The sequence below is a fragment of the Amblyomma mixtum genome, chromosome 5 (genome assembly GCF_055824585.1).
Source record: "Amblyomma mixtum isolate Tamu chromosome 5, ASM5582458v1, whole genome shotgun sequence".
Taxonomy (NCBI): domain Eukaryota; kingdom Metazoa; phylum Arthropoda; class Arachnida; order Ixodida; family Ixodidae; genus Amblyomma; species Amblyomma mixtum.
The window spans coordinates 152,442,338-152,461,965 of record NC_143016.1 but is presented as its reverse complement, the minus strand read 5'-3'; the positions used below and the strand labels follow the sequence as shown (position 1 = coordinate 152,461,965).

General features: G+C 46.7%; 1 protein-coding gene across 2 annotated transcripts in view; it reads right to left on the bottom strand.

Moving 5' to 3' along the window:
• The window catches only part of LOC149344170 (cytochrome P450 3A9-like), a 76,541-nt gene that overhangs the window by 16,054 nt on the left and 40,859 nt on the right, over nt 1–19,628 (bottom strand). Inside the window, exons 5-9 of one of the 2 annotated variants that reach the window (XM_089546190.1) lie at nt 18,042–18,167; nt 12,909–13,158; nt 10,147–10,277; nt 8,168–8,228; nt 7,558–7,627 (exon numbers count right to left, since the gene is read on the bottom strand). In XM_089546190.1, coding sequence (XP_089402316.1) covers nt 7,558–7,627; nt 8,168–8,228; nt 10,147–10,277; nt 12,909–13,158; nt 18,042–18,167 — 638 coding nt within the window. The remainder of the gene's footprint in view (nt 1–7,557; nt 7,628–8,167; nt 8,229–10,146; nt 10,278–12,908; nt 13,159–18,041; nt 18,168–19,628) is intronic. The other variant, XM_089546191.1, reaches the window with a different exon arrangement.

Sequence of the window (19,628 nt, the reverse complement as noted above, 5' to 3'; positions counted from 1 at the left end):
ACAAGAACAGGTGTGGGCTATATTCTTCCGTATTCCATTCTTCACATCAAACCACTTCACCGTCGCGAGAACTCTTTCAACTAGTACTTCCGTTTTCCTTTGTGAAACCGGTTTCTGCAAACCGACCTCGGTCTCCACCATGGTTTTAAATGTCCCCGTCCTACGATGTTATACACTCTGTGCCGGCCGTTGTCCGCCGGCACCGATGGAACAACGGCGTCATTTACTTTGTTCTCCCTTTCCTTTGACACAGTCGGTTGACACTTAACACACGATCTGACATAACTCTTAATGTCAGCCTGTACACCGGGCCAGTAAAACTCACTGAGCACCCTTGCTATTGTTTTCCGTATTCCTTGATGGCCGGATAATGCACTCTTATGCGCCAACTTAAGGACTTGTGTGCGTAAGCCCTTCGGTACCACCGCTTGCTCAACGACTCGGCCGGGACACTCTTGGTATGTCCGGAAGAGAACCCCTTCATCTGTATCAAAAGAGTGGGTGGTCTGTCCCTTTCCACGGAATATTTGCCCCAACTTCCTGCGACACACCTCTAAAGTCGGGTCTTCTTCCTGTTTCAGGCGAAACTCCGGCCGTGACAAGTGGAGTGTGTTCAGAGTGGGGCTTTTACTACTCACTGAAACCTTTGCTGTCATCATAAGGGAAGGAACATCGACGGCACCCGTCATGGCAAGGGAAACTGCCTGATCAGTTAGAACTGGCTGGTCAACCGAGAATGGAGGTTTAGCTCCAGGGACATTGCCTATTATGATGTCGTATAGGGGTGTAGACAAGCACCGCGCGATGGCCTTACCCGAAAAGTACGGTGAGGAAATCACCACCGCCGCTTCCGCAACTTCTACACGGGTCCCATTGGCCAAGAATAATGTAGCCTGCTTCCCTGTAAGTGCCGATGCCGGTACAAGGGACTCACGCACAACAATGCCGGTGCTGCCCGTATCCCGTAATACCGAACCAGGCTGGCCGAACACCTCACCGTGCGCCACGGGCATAGCAGTTTCCACCGGGTTGGAAGGACAGACCATCTCCCCCAACTGGCCCTCTACGCGCGTTACCACTGCAGTGCTATCGGGATGTGAATATCGAGGTGTCATGCAACAGGCGGACTCCTCACGGTCTCCTGGCCTCTTAGCTTTGCACGACTGGGCATAATATCCTACCTCGCGGCACCAGGTGCAATACGATTGCTTCGGCTTCGTCCTACAATCTGCCGCCTTGTGCCCAGTCTTCTCGCAAAGAAAACACCGCAGGCGAGATTGTGAACCTGAAACCTCGTCCTTGGCTTTATTCATCGTATGCTCTCCCTGTTCTTTGAAGAACAACAAGTTATTTTGTCGCTGTGCTTCGAGAAAATGATCGGCAGCCTCCGCCAGCTTGGAAACTGTCTTGCCCTCCCGCTCACGTAAGAAAAGGGCTAAACGAGAATGACAGTTGTTCAGAAATTGCTCGCTCACGACCATCTCGCGAGCCACCTCAAAAGTGCGGCCTTCTCTCCGCATCTCGACCCAACGGTCAAAGAAACTAAACAACCTGGCAGCATATTGCGAGGCCGTTTCTCCATCCTGGGGCTTGCTCTGGCGAAACTTCTCTCGGTACCCTTCCGCGGTGAACCTAAACCTCTGAAGCAAGGCAAGCTTCGCTTTGTCATAATCCACGGAATCCTCAGGCGAGAGCCGACCGAAGACCCTAAGTGCTTCGCCACCAAGGCACAAGCTCAACGCCGTTGCCCACTTTTCTTTTGGCCAGCCCTGCCCCGTGGCCACATGCTCAAACCTCTTTAAGTAGGCATCGAGGTCATCCCGCGCTTCATTGAACTGTGGTATGAGGCTGTGCGGGTTAATGGAGCTGGTCGATGAGACGCTACGCTCTCCACGGCCACTCGGAGGATTTGGGCCACCCTCCTTGAGCCTTATTTGTCGCTGCAAGTTCTGCGCCTCTAACTCCAATTTCTGTTTCTCCGTCTCTAAATTCCGTGCCTCTAATTCCAATTTCTGCTTCGTAGCTTCTCGCTCTAACTCCAATTTCTGCTTCGCAGCTTCACGCTCAGCGGCTCTCTCTTCCCGTGCGTTACGAAGCTCGTCCTCCACCCACGCTCGTAACTCCGCGCCGCACAAGCCCATGCGCTCGCCTAAGGCAACCAACTCTGACGCGCTCATACTGTTCCTAAATTAACACAACAGGCAAAGAAATAATAACCGACCTCGTCCTGTCGCGGACGCCAAATTTGTGAGGATCTGTGAGATTGCAGGTCTTATTTTAAACAAACACAAAAGTACAAACAATAAACGAGGCGGCTTTTATCGGAAAGGAAACCAATTTCAGTATGAGCGAGAAAAAAGGAAAGGAACAAGAGAGCAAGGCGGCAACGCACGGGAAAAAACACACGGTGGAACAGAACAAAGTGCTTACGGACAATACAGGGAAAAGAAAGTCAAAGAGGAAAGTTCACACTACTTGTCTTATTCGAGCAACGAGCGGAGAGGACTGGCTGGGTGTCGGGCAGTCAAGGAGTCTCTTGGCGTTCCAACGTCGATGCAACGCTACCGCAACGTCAGCGTTCGTGGGCTCCCAGCACGGTTCCCAGGTCTGGTATCCCGGAAAAGTCACGTAGGTGCCAGAAGCGGCCTGTGTGGAGCAGCTGACGGATGGACGGAGAAGAGTGGCGCCTGGGCCTGGTGGTTGAGGTCTCGACGATGGATGTCCAGGTCTGGTGGCCCGGACGTCTGCGGCTGAGGCCCAAGCCCGGAACTCGGGGAGCCAGCAGAACTCGTCCACGTCCGTCGTCCACCGCGCTCTTCTCTTCTCTGCCCCGTAATCCTGTTCGACCTGTCTCGGCGTACCCCTCCGCACGCGCTCCTCGTGCTTTGTCTTCTTCTCCTCACGAACGCCGCTGGGTGGCGCTATCTCCTTACAGTGATACAAAGACTCCCAGGGAGCTATGAATGGAGATAGTGACCAATTCCGCATATATGGACATTAAGCCATTATCGCTATCCGGACAACTGCCATCCGTGAGCACTGGATCTGAACACCGAAAGTGCCGTCGCGGTGGCTCAATGGTTATGGCGCTCGGCTGCAGACCCGAAGGACGCGGGTTCGATCCCGGCAGCGGCGGTCGAATTTTGATGGAGGCGAAATTCTAGAGGCTCGTGTAATATGCGGTGTCAGTGCACGTTAATGAACCCCAGGTGGTCGAAATTTCCGTAGTCCTTCACTACGGCGTCCCTCATAGCCTCAGTAGCTTTGGGACGTGAGATCCGAATAAACCAAACCAAACTGAACCCCGAAAGCGAAAGGAAAACCGAAATGCTAGCACGCCTAATTCGCATTTGACCTAACTGCGCACATTGAACATCAGTTTTTCTTACCTTTTAACGCTAAAATTTGTCACTTATGCTAGAAGTGCAGTTTAAAATAAGCAATACTGATAACATGTTATTCTTTAAAAGAAAATTAAAAATTGCAAGCGGGGGCCATGCTCCGCTGAGAAGGAAGAGGAGGCGTGTTTTCCTCTTTTTAGCTTCTCCTCTACTGCCACAGAGTTGTCGCGGAGTGGAGTGGTCTCTCAACTTTACCATCTCTCGTGGAAACCGAGAATCCTCTTTGCCACTGAACTCAGAATCACTGCACCAGATTCTCTGTCGGCCCCGAATGCGACTTTCGTCATTTTAGTATCCGGTCGGTTGCTTTAAGAAATCTCGGTTTTGTGCTCCGCTCGTTTTGTGGCCTGTTCAAACTGGTTCTTCCTTTCAACTATAATCCTCAACACGTGTTGTGAAATCTGCGCGCTGCTTCTCAGGTCTGATGATGTTGATGTAAATACTTGAAGCGCCGACTTCCCATTTGAGTATAAAAACCATTTGGCACCGCTACGGAAACCATGTTCATAACATTTGTAAAAATGGCATTCGTACTGGAGCCAAAAACCTCTTTACATTTTATAAAGTGCTGGGGCTTGAGGCCTTTCATCCGCAATTATGCCCGACAAGAAGGGTTTTCGTTAAGCCCTGGATTTCATTTCTCAACTTTACTCGTAGTATTGTTTCCGTAGCCCGATGTCCTGTCCACAGTTTAACCTGCAGACTTTTCGCTAGCCTCCACAATGCAGCTGCATTGGTGAACCATGGCAGAATTCAGTTCCCAATCCTGGGAGGGTTTTTTGCGCGGGACCTCCCATGAGCTCTCAGCAGACGCGTCTTCACATCGGCGTCAGCATGGCGCCAACATCGTGCGCGGCGCCATGGCGGCGGCGTCGACAGCTGAAGCGTCTTCCTTTTGTTTCCGGGAGAAAGGTTCTGGTTTGGTTTTAGGGGGTCTGACGTCCCAAAACGACTCAGGCTATGCGGGACGCCGCATTGAATGGCTTCAGATAGTTTAGACCGCCTGGTTACGTGCACTGACGTCGCACAGCACACTACCCTCGAGCATATCGCGTCCGTCGATATGCGACCGCCGTGGCAGGGGTGGAATCCGCGTCTTCCGGGTCAGCAGGCGAGTGCCATAACTACACAGCCACCGCGGCGGCTGTCTCCGGTAGAAAGGGTTAGCCCACCTGCAGCACTGGGGATGCGGACGCTGCGTTGCGTGACCACTAAGGGCTGATCGCGTCGTTGAGGGGAAGAAATCTTATCTGCCTTGCGGAACAGTGGAGGCGAAAGGAGGAAGCCAACGCATTCCCAGAGAGCACGCTTAGCGAAGGTCTGTGGCCTATAAAAAAAGCGAATCTCCCTCTTCCCTGAGCTAACGACGGCGGCAGTACTCCACCATCTCCGTGAACAGCCACGGTTCTGGCCATGGTACTTGTAGTGAACAATGGTCGAAGACCGGCGCAAGAGGTACTGCTATTCATGATGTTGGAGGTCTATCACCAGATCAGCTGATAAGTTGTAACAGCATCGACATCCCTGCCGGAAAAACGAGCCCTCGCCATTGGAACCGCTGCGAGATGGCAACGGTGCGCCTCCTGTGTTGGTCTGCTCGCCAAGTCATTTTGAGAGACTCTTTGATCGGCCATGGTTAAGGTACGGAGCTTCCCCGGCTAGGGATCAGGGGATCTCGGGCTGTATTTAACCAGCCAGAATGCGTGTGCGCTAGTAGAGTGCTTCTCACTGAATGGTGCTTGTTTCTTTCAAAGACTCCTGTAAATATGTAAAGTAAACACGTAGTTTACTCCTATCCTCGAAACCCGTCTCTCCTTGTCACACCACAGCAGCCGCATATTGAGACGGGACCGTAGACCTCAACCTGGCCGAGACGACCAAATCGAAGCAAACGCCCACCTATAATAGTTGTTAGAAGAGATGTTTGGGGAAGCTGGTGTACCATATTTGTGCAGAACAGCGCCTGTCCTCGTGTATTGTCTTCGTAGATTACTTTTTCGTCCCAAAATGCCTCCAACAATAAATTTCTGGGATGCCGGTGAGGTACTATAGTCTTAACATTAGCGTGCGCGCCGAGCGCTTTCTATCCCAAACTCACAATGCTGGCAATTTCGTTGCCATGATTCAGACCAACGATCACTACATGGCTCAAGTGGATGCACTCTATCGCTTCTCGCCATGCACCAATATTTATGGTAATATGTTCTACCTTTCCTGGAATGACGAATATAATTGATGAATTTCTGTGCCTGTCCCTGCTTTTCCTCTCTTTATGTTCCCCAAGCAGAGGCTGAGATTCATCCCTGAATCATTTTAAAGGAAGAAATGCCTAAACATCTCATTCTCGGCAAAATTAAGGTGACAATACCCAGAACCCGTAAACCCAGGCTTATCTGATGGGTTCCATACTTTCCTGTCAGAATAGTGGGCAGCAGAAAACAAATTAGGTGAAACGAACTGTACTGATGCGGAGGAAATGCTTTACAATTCTTCTTTCACTCGCCAGTCTATTGCAGTGCTGATTATATTCCAATCATGAGTCCACTGTCTTTCACTCCATAGTCTACTCCAAATATAATGCCATACCATGTGTAACTACGCAACCACGCAAAATGTGTCACATTGTTAGATGTCGGCGAATCCTCACACCACTCTACCTGAGCAGTGGCGCAGCGGTTAAGCGATGCGCTACTTCACCGGCAGATGGCTGTTTCAAACATAGTCACCGGTGGGGCTTGTGGGGCACAGGTAGCTCTTCCTGAGCGATGCGAGAAGGAAGAACGCGTTCACGGCTCATTCTGGCATACATAGTTCTTCTGGAGGCTGTGTAACATGCACGCAGAGCTGAAGCTGGCTGAGTAATTTTCTGCTTAGTAATTTTCGTTTTTGCCGAGTGATTCTTCGTCCGGCGTCTTAATACTCTCCGCCTCAAGTGGAGGGGAGGAGGGTAGAGGAGTGGTGAGAGGGTTACGGTTGACAGGTGGCGCGTAAAGACAGGCAAATTCCCCCAAACACCGCGTAGCAGGAGGAGGCTTCACACCCAAGCCGACACTCGCGAACAGTTTTCGCTTTCATGGCCCTGCTAATGCTGTCGTATTAAAATACTTTCACCACACTCAAAGTTCCGAGTGAGATTCAAAAGGCGCAAAGAAAACAGCTTCGCTTTCCGATGGCTTCGCCGGACTCAATATTCACGGAGGTTCTCGCGCTAAGTGTTTTAACTAGCAGCCTCTTGGGCTGCACGCGACAAACTGTCGTAATCGTAATCTACCATCGTTATTTCGGCGTTTTTAAGTGCTCGCTGCCAGGCCGCCAACGTCGCATTGTAACTGGTAAGATTGACTCATAGAGGTTTGAGAATGTCGTCAGAGGCGTGTATTTTCGGGCATTTTATCTAAGAAGTCCTGAAATTTTTAAAAATTGTTTTTTCAGTCAAAAGAATGCCTTTATCGGCACAGCATTTACAGCAGTGTAGCGCATTAGAATACAGCTAAGACCTGCTAACTAGTAGGCTGGTTGATGAATGTTTAGAAGTTAACTTTTTAACCTCTGGAGTACGGAAATCTAGGCAAGTTGGGTATGAATTGCCATAATGAAAAACAGCGCCAAAGATGACGAACCAGAAGAGGCGACAAGAAGCGCTGTGTTTGTCTCGCCTCTTTTCGTCCGTCACCTTTCGAGCTGCTTTTCAATATGGTAACTTTTAACTATTACTAGTAGTAAGCTGTTTTATTGAGAGGCGTGTAGCCCTACCGCATGTAATATCTATATCAGCTTCTAGAATTTAGAAAACGCAGATGCTCCAAGAAATGTTGGCTACTTCAACGAATTACGTGCATAGGAGGGGTTGCTTTGCTGCAAATTTTTTTTAAAGCGCGTATGTATTCTGGCGCGATGTAGACAAAATTTCTTGGTTTGCAGCGCCGAGGGCAACTGCGCTTTCGAAATTCCAAAAACTGATATCAATATTACTTACGACCGGCTCTTGTTACTCAAAAGGCAGGACATCTTCGGCGAAACGCGCTGTTAAGGTGCTAATGAAGGTGAGGAATTAACTCGAAGCTAAGGATGAACAAAACTGGACGAGCGCCAGGGTGCACCAAACAGCGAATGCAACAAGAGGGCCTAATTTATTAGAGGACTGTAGCCAACTTACCCTGCAAAGACGTACACGCAAGCGTTGTACAAGACTTCAGCGCGCGATAGAGCAGCCTTAGCCGGGTTTCCTGCAATTAAGGAGACGTGAGCAGACCTTTCCTTGCTTGCTTTTCCTGAGAAATGTGGGCCGGTAAGATTCTGTGCTGCACTGCATAACTTCTTTACAATCGATTTAGAGCTGGTATGGCGCGTGCTGTTTCCTGTGCACACGCACGCGCGTGTTTTTTTTTATAGATTTTTGTGCTAGAAAGTTGTCACAGCTGCTTGTATAAAGCTTATGCGAAGGCCTTTGAAGTCCTTCGCATAAGCGGAACTAAGTTACGAATGGTTTTGAACTGATTGCGTGAAAGGAATTGTTACGTCATAACAGCCTTTCAAGAAATAGAGGCCAGAATAACAAGCGTGAAGCTGTATACAATCGCTTGTTGTTAACTTACACGGCACGAAGTTAAACGCTTTTTAACACGGACCGCACGGTGTAGGTAAACGAGAGGAATGACAAGAAAATATGCAAAATGTGAGCATATATACGGCGCCCTCTTGTGCGATAATGCAGAATTTTAAAAGAATCTGGGTACGAGCATAAGAAGGCTACGCAGATTTCGAACCTTCTTTATTGAGGCCGATTTCTCGGTTCAGAAGGAGTTGCAAGACATCAGCCGGCTGTCCCTGCAAGGAGGAGGACAAAAATGTGAGATGAAGTGTTATTTTTGCTAATTTATACGCTGAATAAAGAAAAATGCACCCGTCCAGTTTGGCGCTCTTGAGGCTTTTGCCGGGACGTCCTCATTTCCCATTACTTCATTTCTTTTCTATTCAATGTAGCAACATCCAAAACCCAGCCGACTACTGTTAACACATCCTACTGCACGTCCTGATGTTCCGGTTGTGTACATTTGGGTAACAAAATATTAAAGGCGGATTTTCTTCCCTGGAGGATATAAAAGGCTAGTTCTCGCTTCAGGTTAGTTCAGTTTTTTATGTAATGAGCTCTGTTTATAGACATTTTCTGATGGAAAACTCGTTACATCAAGCGCTCCGACCCCCCCAATACTATGCTTGATGAGTAGTTGCTTGCCAGTAGTTGCTTGATCACCTCGAGATTCTTAGAGTTCTCCTCTTTAGATAGATTTCTCTTCTTTTGAAGAGTGCAGGTAGGTTGTGAATGGCGGTGGGTGGGAGCGCAGCCTCTATCTAGGTAAACAAGTAGATGGTGCTTTTCTGGAGAGAAGCTGCTTTGCCAAATGAGTCCTTGAATACGATTCCATCGCCACTTTCTTGTCCCACTACTGTGCGGATTTGTGGAGGCCTTACAGAGGACGTATGTGGGTGGTTTGGTGGTGGATGGCGCTGCTGAAGTTTTATGGGTGGATGGTGGATGACGTTTTGGTGGGCGGGGCAGCAGTGGGAGATGGATAAAGCGGCCTTCCAACCTAGGAGACTTTGAAAATCGAGATGAATATCGAGTATACTTGTTTCTCCACCCCAGGTATCCGGAATGCCACTCCCGTAAGGCGGGAGCCGACGTTCAGCATCTACTGAGAGTCTGTACAGTTTCTAAACCTATAAGAATCCGACTCCTGGCGATCGGATCTTTCGCTGGGCTGTTCTGCATCTTATCATGTTTGAACGAGGGCACCATATCATTGGCCTCTCCTAGACTTCACTCAATCAGCCAACCACTTTTCATTGAACTAACCAACCCCATTGCTTGATTCACGTAAACATTTGAAATTTATTCCCTGCAGCAGTACAGACCGCTCATAAGATGCACACCCACATTCTGTCTCTCTCACAGAGCTCTCGTTTTCTTGTTTCCGTTGCAACTGCCTTCCTTGTGCTTAGTTTTACACTCACAGTGCATAACAAGTTCTTGGAGTGCGCTGGTTAATAAAATATCTGTCGTTTACAAGAATAAAGTAAATTGCTAATCTTGAAAGTATAATTGCGATTTATTTTTATGTAAACGAATGCTTTCAAATAGACAGGGTCCGTGGCGTATCGACAATTTTATAGCAATAAAAAATACAAAACTGATACCGGAATGTGAGGAATAGAAATTTGAGTTTTAAGGTCATTACTGAGAGAGGCTGAGCTCTTACGAAAGGCGCATTTGTGAAACCACAAATTTGTACATCAAGCAAACAAGAGAAGGGGATGAGGGGCTCGTTATAAATATGAAAGAAGCCAACAGCCACAGAAACCAAGGGGCACAGGGGATTTTTTTTTTAATTTATTTATTTATTTTGTGGTGTTGATCAATTTAGAATATTACTGAATATGTTATCGCTTAAAGCTAATTGATTGGAAAAGCAGAAGAAAAAACAACCACATCCCACCGGCGGCATGTGGTTGTTTTTTCTTCTGCTTTTCCAATCAATTAGCTTTAAGCGATAACATATTCAGTAATATTCTAAATTGATCAACACCACAAAATAAATAAATAAATTTAAAAAAAAATCCCCTGTGCCCCTTGGTTTCTGTGGCTGTTGGCTTCTTTCAAATTTGTACATCCATATTTATGCCTCTAAAGCACGATTAAAACTTATGACAGCATGCAGCGCGGTACAAACATTAAGCTACTTACGGAATCAGATTTGCGGCGGTTCTCGACGATTGGTGTCACTACTGTCTGGATAAGCTGAATGCAACCATCAGTAAAAAGTGATGCCGTAGACACTAGCCACTTGAATAAAACATTAAGTTCCGGCAGGCAGTCTAGATGTAAAGCGGAGAAAAAGAACAGAATTCCGGTTTAAATTACTGCGCTGAGTGTAGTTCAAATAGAATCGCATTCATGGCATTCTGGACGTGGTATTCTGACGCCGGAGGCCTAGTTACGAGTAAAAACCTGGGAAACGAAGCGAGAAGGAAGAGGGAATTGATGGACATGATAAATCCATGCTATGCTACAGCAGTGAAATTTGGGTTTTGAAGTACTACTGCCCATTTCACTCGCTAAAACCCGGGCAGCCACCTCCTATGTGAATGCGATTGTAAGCAGGTGCTCAAAACGGTTTGGTCCTAGCCCTTAGGTCCGCCGGAAATTAGTACCAGCCCCATTACCATAATAAACAACAGGCCAACTACGTTTATTGAAGCACAAAGGCCTCTACCATAATGACCTTATTTCTTGAAACTTACGTATTTCCAGTCTCATTAAAGAAAGCTATGATTATACCTACTTTTAAGAAAAGAGATAGGACTTCCGTTTCCAACTATCGCCCCATATCGTCCTTTAGCTAGATAGATTAGAAATATTTTTAACCGTGGTTGAGGAAGTACTTGTCAAAGTTTAGCATTTTATCACCTTATAATTCAGATTCCTATCAGAATGTTCTGGTAATCTTCCTTTGCTGTCTTTTGCTAGTAAAATTAAAACCGCTACGATAAGGGAACTTTTGCTGGTCCGGTATTTTTTGTAGTTAACTGAGGTATTTGACTAAAAAAAATAAATTTATTTGATGAACTAACCTTAAATGAATTAACACTGTAGGTCTGAATTACCTTATTAATAGCCACTTATCTGAACGACAACAAGCAGCTTGTATCTCTAACGTGCTTTCGGGTTTTCTTTATCATGCATAAATGCACTCCTCGAGGTGTGTATACTAGGACCACTTTTATTCCTGGCTTAAGTTAAAGACTTGCACGACTGCATCGCTTATTCACACGCCCTTTTTTACCCGGCGTTATCGCGATACAAACCATTGACTGAAGACTGAATTCTTTAAACTAGAAATTTATCATTGAGAGTAACAACAGCCTTCTCCTGTGCCGTCGTAACTGTCAACAAATTATTCGTTGTCAATACTGTCAATAGATAATTCGAAAACAACATAAATTGCCTTCACAAAAATCACAAAACTCTGCTGCACAATCCTGGAATTAACATGTCTTCTGATCTGGGTTTGGGTTGGGTTACTGGGGTTTAACGTCCCAAAGCGACTGAGGCTATGAGAGACGCCGTAGTGAAGGGCTCCGGAAATTTCGACCACCTGGGGTTCTTTAACGTGCACTGACATCGCACAGCATACGGGCCTCTAGAATTTCGCCTTCAAGAAATTCAGCCGCCGCGGCCGGGATCGAACCCGCGTCTTTCGGGTCAGCAGCCGCGGGTTCTATCCCGGCCGCGGCAGCTGAATCGTTAACGGCTTGGTTATGTGATGGATGATAGTGCGGTCAAGGCCACGCTTGACGCTGGCGCTGCTCAGGAATACAAGAAACCGCTACTCTTTACGCTTCTTAGGTCTGTCAGGCTGACAGGGCGACGTGAAGAGCGAGCTCCGGCTTGACGTTCTTGACCGCTATGTATGATAGCGACCACTTTGCCAATTCGTAAAGAAGTTGTGAGTTCATTGTGCTGTGTATTACTCTATACTCTCCGACGACGTTGTCTAGGCCGTTCCTGCAGTGTGTCATCGTAGCACCCAATCATCAGAGGCCTCCTTTGGAACATCGAGGTCAACACTGTCGATGAACATTGATCAAAATAAAACTCCAGCTCATCGCAAAACACTGCCTGCTAGCGAAGCCCTGTTAATTGCCGTCACCCGCTTAGAGTAGTTGCTTAGTGAAGACGGCTTCTCTACTGCATGAAACCACACCGGCGCTAAGCCATGCATAAGCGGAAAAAAACTATGTTCTGGCTACTTCGATGGTTATACCGGCCCTTTCGTCGGTGGCGTCAGTGCGCAGACTAATGCCCGCCCTCTCGCTCCACCAAGTGCGCAAGTCCAACGTTAAAACGAGAACCTAACTTTTAGAAACCAACCTACGCGTTTTTGTGTTTCGGTTCCATCAGTCATCTTCCGTTCGTGCTTTTTCAAATGCTACGGCATTTCTTTCTACAGGCATTCCTCTAACTACGAGAATGTTTGACGTAGGTACTGTTAAATTGAACGACAGGGTTGACAATAGCTAAACAAAGATTCTAGGTCACCTTTTACAACACAGGAGCACCGCACTATAACACCAGAAAAACAAAATCCTGTAATCTATGCGTAGCGTATAATATTAGTCGAAAAAATAAACAATAACTCTGTTTCGAAATCAACGCCGAAAAAAGTCAGCCGAATTTTCAAAAAGTAAAAGCTGTTAAATCAAACGCTTATCATAACAAGCTTCTCACATCCTTGCTCTTGACTGCTGTTGTCTTGACTCCTGCTGCTGTTGCTGTTGACTGCTGCTGAAGAATGTTGAATCCACACATGCCGCAAATCTTCCTTAGACTTTGATGCCTTTTGCGCACACTTTTACAGTCATGACATGGCTTTCACAGCAGGAAAGCCCCGAATAAAGCTGGTCGTATACAAGTGACACGAAAAAAGAAAGCATTCTGGCACTCACTAGATATCAGAGTGATTCCCTGTAGACCGAGAGACTGCAGTAGTCGAGGGCTCGCTGCTGTGAGCCTGTCGTAGATACTGCCATGTGCCGCCTTCTGGACGGCCAGGTCAATGCCGAAACCAGCCTTAAGAATGACGTCCAGCGAGTACCTCCGAAGAAGAAACATGACGTCCGTCGACCTTCCCCCTTCGGAGTCTTTCGCAACGATATCTGCCAGTGTTTCACTACCAGTCACAAACACGGGAAATATCTGCGAAATGACAAAGAGTAGGTTGCAACTGACACGTCAGGTATCTATCGTCATGAGCAACAAAATTAAAGGAGAGAGTAGTGAAAGGTTCAGTGGATTACACCCACGGCTTCACTGTCTCTTCTACATCGTCTGTGTTTCATGTGGAGAAAAATACAATGTTTTATTTATTTATGAGCACTAATCTTGTGTTTAGGACCACTCTATTAAGGAAAAAAAATAGTCAGACATTGATACGGCAGCATCAAAAAAGCGTTAACAGTAGAACAATGCAATTGTTGAAACTGTGATTCTAATAATCACAGATGACACGCTTTTAGCGTGTCAGCTACAAAATGGGCTCTCCTACATAGAAGAGAAACAACACACACAGCGATTTTGTTAATTTTTTTGTAGTGTATCTCTCAAATACACAGCTGAAGCTTACTCCAAAAACATGGTGATCAAATGTCATACAGGCTATTAGCTTCATCTTTGCTGCGCATGCTTCAATTGTCTTCGCAGATAGCGTAGTTTGCGATAGGTCTTAGAGGAGACCTCCTTCCCTTGGTGCGCCAGCACAGCTCGCTAGGATGAACGGCTCTTAAGTACTTAAAGAAATATAAGAATGTGAATTTACAAATGTTTTCACTAACTTTATAGCCAAGGAAAAGAACAGAATTTCTTGTAGAACAAATAAGGATTAAATTTGCAATTATTTTCCTTCCCCTCTCTATACACCGGTCTTAGTATTCCCGTACGTCGTCATTTGAATACCATGTGGTAACTTGTATCTGCTTCGGTAGAATAAACTAAACTGTCGTCGGTGAAAGGTTTCTTTTACAGTTGGTTCGAGTACACTGGGAATACTTTTATTTTTTTTTTGGTTTTGTTTATTTCGCTATATATAATATGAGGAGAGGCGTGGGAAACACTGCACGAGGCAGTTGCGAATACCGACCACCCCGAGTTACCTAAGGCAGCACTGGCGACCATGCAAATGTATTTGCGGGCCCAAACTAATCTGAAAGACAAATGATTTCCCGGGCATAATGAACAGATTTTTCAGTGCAGCCAGGAAAGAAAAAAGTGAAATGAAGCGAACATAAAGTACCATACAAACCAGGTCATTCACACAGAAGCACGTACTGTCTTCGAACAAACTTTATTTCCAGGAAATGGTTTCGCACAGGTGTTTGATTGATGACACGTGAGCGTTTTGTGCGTCCAGTTTGCTCTGATGATGCGGCTATGTGTTTCATATAACGTACAAGCCAAAGTTTTTTCGACAGGGTGGATGGAGCGTTCCATGAGCTTTGTTTTTCTAGTTTGGTTGGTTGATTATTTGCTTTTGCGACTAACAAGTTTGCGTAGGTTAGCAAAATTTTTTAAGGATTCTTTCACATACGCCTCTATTTGTAAAAACTGAAAAGAGCAAAGCACCTAACACTGCAGTCGGATACAACTTAAGAACGAAGCGGCTTTTCCCCGTCAAAGGACCCCCCTCCAGCCGGCCGATTCTCGTGAGCCTGCTAGTGTGACAAAGCAGGGAGTGGTAGACAAAAGGAGGTAGTCCCCTCTCTCCATAGTTGGGGATAGATCCCTCTCTCCATTGTGGCAGCACTCCCGGCATTGTCACCCTAGCAGGGTCACGAGAATCGGCCGACGCGATTGGCTGGAGGGGGACATGGTTAACGACATGTGTCGGTGTTTGTGCTGCAGACACCAGTTTTATGTGTTTTATGTGCGTCTACTAACCGCGATGCGAGTGCCAGCCAGTGTGGTGTGTGTGTGTGTGTGGACATCACCCGTGAAACTCATTGTATTATGCCATCATCAGCCTTCATTCGCACTTTCCTTTTCCTCCTCTTCCCTTTCCCCTGTGTGGAGTAGCAGGCCAGGGCCATGTTACAACCGGCCGACCTCTCCACCTTTCTCTCATTAAAATTCCTTTCTCTCTCTCTTTAACGGGGAAAAGCAGCTTCGTTCTTCAGTTGTGTCCGACTATAACCCACGAAAAACACTGGAAAAACTTATACTGAATAATAGAAGCGTTACGCAAAACGCACGGGTCGTACACCACCACTCAGATACTCTGCAATCACGGTCACAATATCTCAAGCACCTGCTTGCCTAAGCTTAAAGAGCAATTTTCAATGTAGAGCCGTGCCAAAGGCATTCTCAGCTTTTATGTAGATGCCGTGAATTTGCTCTCGAGCGTAGAAAGGTAACTAAAAACCATAATCCGCGTCTTGGACCTAAGTACAAATCGCTAAACCACTTTGGAATCCGTGTCGAGACGAACAGGAGTGATTCGCTTAAAAGAAATGCTGAATATGCTTTGCTACAGTACGCATTGGTGGAAGCTGGGCAATATTTAATTATACTTGATTGCCGGATTTAGGAACTGGGAACACAATAGCGCTGTGACAATCTTGAGGCTTTGCATGGCAGGTCCGCTAGAAGCTTCTGAAAATATTTGTCAAAATAAACGATACCCACTCTGCATACCGTGGCAAAAATTAGCTAGGAAGGCCGTCTGGTACACTTGTATTTTTACAAGTGTATTTTTAAAAGTGTGTAACTACTCGAAGCCCAACGAGCAATCACACAATTCGACTAACCCGCACAGAAACTGGCCAACAGCTCCTATAGCATCGGCACTTACCTCCAACCACCTGATCACCTGCCCCCAAATATGAAATAATCCCACGTGACATGCAGGGGCAACTGCTCAGCAAACTTCTTCCTTAAAATATGAACCGGGAGCTCCACAGTGGCAGACGCCAGACCCGAGCTGAATATTACACCAAACATTACAGAGGCAGACCCAACATCCTCCACGTGGACGCGCCTCAACACAGCCTACCAGGCTTTTATACCGCTGTCGCCGCCAACGAGGATGGCACCATCGGGTCCGCAGCCCTCCGCGCCAACAGCCATACGGAGGCTGAGGGCAAGGCCATCGCCATGATGCTCACACACGCTACACAAGACCGCAACATTACAGAAATATGTGCCAACTAATCAGCGTTGCGTCAGTACAAGAAAAGCGTTATCACATCAACCGCCAGACGTGTTTTCGCATCCTTTAGCCGAAAGATAACCCTCACATGACTTCCTGGGAATACCTCGATCCCTGGTAATCAGCGTTTTCATGCGGTGACTCGAGAACCATGCTTCCGAAGGTCGGACACCCAACCCATCGCAGGAAACATCGCGGGATCCACTCATATACTGCCAAATCATACAAAAAGAGCTGCTTCATACGGCCACCACCTCACCGTTTACTAGATATAAAATGCAGCGCAGTTTGGCGGCAACTGCAGACAAACTGCTACATCTCTCCGTACCTACTTCATCGCTACCACCCTGCCTTGACTCTTCTACTCAACTCAACAAGTGGGACGGCCATGTCCACTCTTATGCAGTGCCTGTGGGAATGCCCCTACCGCCGGCAGTGCCCCCCATGCCCAGCCTATCCACATCCTCATGGCAGGCCGCTCAGGAAGTTGCTCAACCAGCTGGCCAAACATAGCGAGTAGGCAGAGCTTCCCGTGAAGCCCAGGCCCGTCGACTCTTGGACAAGAAGGAGCCCATCCTTTACGAGCTTTTGTTACAATAAAGTTGTTGCTCTCCTGCTTCCCATCTGCCTCTGGCCGGAGGGTAGTTTTTATTTTTGGTACGTACGGGCTACCACATTATGAGCCCTTGATATGCCGGCTGTTAGGACCCAAGATTGGATATTTCAGACACTTTTTTTCTTAAGAAAAAGTGCTTATGAAGCGTTATAAATGAGCTTCGCAGGGTGTCATAAAACGGAAAAATTATGAAGCAGGCAACAAAGTTGTAATCTTTTAATTTATTATTCCACTTGGACATCTGTAGCTGGAGGAGTAATACTAGCACCTACTTAAACTCCGTAATGCAAACAGGACAATAATAAGCACATTCTGACGAGTGATACTAGTTCATAGATTACTATCACTTTCCTTCCCTTCCTGGTTACTAGCGGTTATCGAATAAGTCTCTCTCGCGGTGACTGCTCGCTCTAGAGGGTTCCTAATAATGGAACGCGACGCGCACCTCTCCGATTGACGTGGGCCTCTGGGTGTGCATGCTTGCGTTCTCCGGCCAATAGTCATTTTTTATGCGCAAGCATTATATGTCGGATTAGCATAAAAGCCCGCGTCCGTCGGCATCCACGGCACGAAATTCGTCAGTGACGTCGCCATATTCTCTCTTGACGTCAGCATGCAGTAGACCACAGTTAGTGACGACTAGAGCAAAGAAGAATAAAAATTCCTCCGAAGGTGTGGGGACTTCAACCAAGGATCTTCAGATTATGAGGTGAGCAAGCCACTTATAGGCCACAAAACCGCGTTACTTCTTGGCGGATAAACGCGAACCTAGTGTATGCGCTTCCTTACGACCGTATGCTGGTGAATGGTGTGTCATTAGAAAGGAAGGAATCTTTAATGAACCTCGCAACAGAGCTCACGATGAGACAGTGCTTTCGCATTGAAAGCACCTAAGCAGTCTTAAGTGCACTACGCAATTTTTTTCAGACGTCGGGAAAGAGCCTCAATCTTTTGTCGTTCAGCACCTAGGGAAACCAGTTTGCAGATTCAAATGAAGTCGTGGCTTTTGCTAAAGCATTAGTTTATTTGTTCATCAAGTCAAGTACCTGGCATGTTTACAACAATGTGCCGCCTTTAGAACCACAGTGGCAAACAATTCATACTTTAGCATCTAGGAGGGTATCCTTGTACAGTAAACATGTCTGACATCTCATGACAGGTTACAGCAGATGTAAGAAGACACCGAATCGTTGCTTGGCCGAACACACGTCGCGGCAGAGAAAACTGACAACTGACCCTTTACCAAGAACTTCTTAGGAATACCTTATTCAGCTTGCTGGTAGTAAACGCCGGGCTAACTGTCTGCCTCAGGGCTCTCCAACGCTCCGCCGTTGCCGTAAAAGCCATTGAATCAGGTTTTACGGGAGCTGGGAGGACACTGAAAAGTTCCTGCAGAAACAAAAGGGCGCATTATTTACCTGTGTTTAGAGCCACAATTCTTTCTTTCCAGATCATGGAGCAAGAAAAATGGTTTATGCTTTATGGGGTTTAACGTCTCAAAGCGACTCAGGCTATGAGAGACGCCGTAGTGTGGGGCTCCGGAAATGGGAGAAGTAGTCCCTAAAGAAAGCCATAAGGAATCGATGTTTTAGCATAAATACATACGCAGAGGCTGCCTTTTTTTGTAATAGTAATACAGCTCTCCTACAAGAACTACTCAATTAAGCAATCGTTAATAGCCGAGACTCGTGGTTTAGCGTCCCTAGGCAACGCATGGGCTATGAGTAGGAGTTTAACGTCTCTATATAAACAAAAAAAACGATAAAGTTATGCCTGATTTACTTTTCGATGATTTTTTTCACAGAAAAAAGTAAACATTTTTGGCTTGCAAGGCACAGCTAGCTGGCTGCTGAATACGAGTTACATTCAATTAAAGTTGAAAATTAAGTACGTAGGGGAACCCGAGGCATGACGCGACGATGGTATTGTGGGATAAGCAGCTCAGTTGTGCCATTTGAGCTATTGTTCCGCTAGCTTGCACGCCCCTGCAGAACGGGAAGCATCATCCACTCACAGAGTTCTAGCTGACAACTGTTTACTCACTATCATCGCCTGCTTTCAGCAGTTAGACGCGTAATTAGATTAATGAAATGCATGCAGGTAATTGGCACGAAACGGGGAATGGGCGTCACGAAAAGTATGTTTTGGCTACCGCGACGAATGAGCGGCGGGTCCACAGCTGCCATCGACACGCACGCTTCGTGATGCCCGGCCCTCGCGCTCAAGCAGCGTGACATCCCAACCATAACATGTCAGCCTAGTTCTTAGAAGTAAACTTCCACTCCTGGTTTTGTTTGGCGGCTATCTGAGTTAAGCTGAGTTACTCTTTTAATGTGGTTAGGAATTTTTTCTACAAACACAGCTGCAAGCACTACCATTTGCATGTTAATTACTGGTAATAAATTGTTCTGGATGACAAAAATACCGAGAAAGACTATGAATAACTCTTGACAACTCAAACAGCTACACTAAGTCTTAGAAAAAAAACCGAAAGCAGCGGCCTGAAATAAAAACCATAAAAAGTAAGCCGAGTGTTCAAAAAGAAAAACTGAAAAGTACAACCTCTAGTTATGAGGGACACCGAAGTGGATGGGTAGGGATTTATTTAAACCAAAGGCGCACATGGGCACGTAAACTGGACGCTGCTTATATTGTCTACAGTCGTCGTCATCATCATCATTAGCCTGACTACGCGCACTGTAGGGCGAAGGCCTCTCCCATGTCCTCACCCAGTCCTTCGCCAGGTGCGGCCTCCGAATCCCGGCATACTTCTCAATCTCGTCTGCACACACAACTTTTTGCCGCCCCCTGCTACGCTTGCCTTCTCTTAGAATACATTCTCTTACCCTC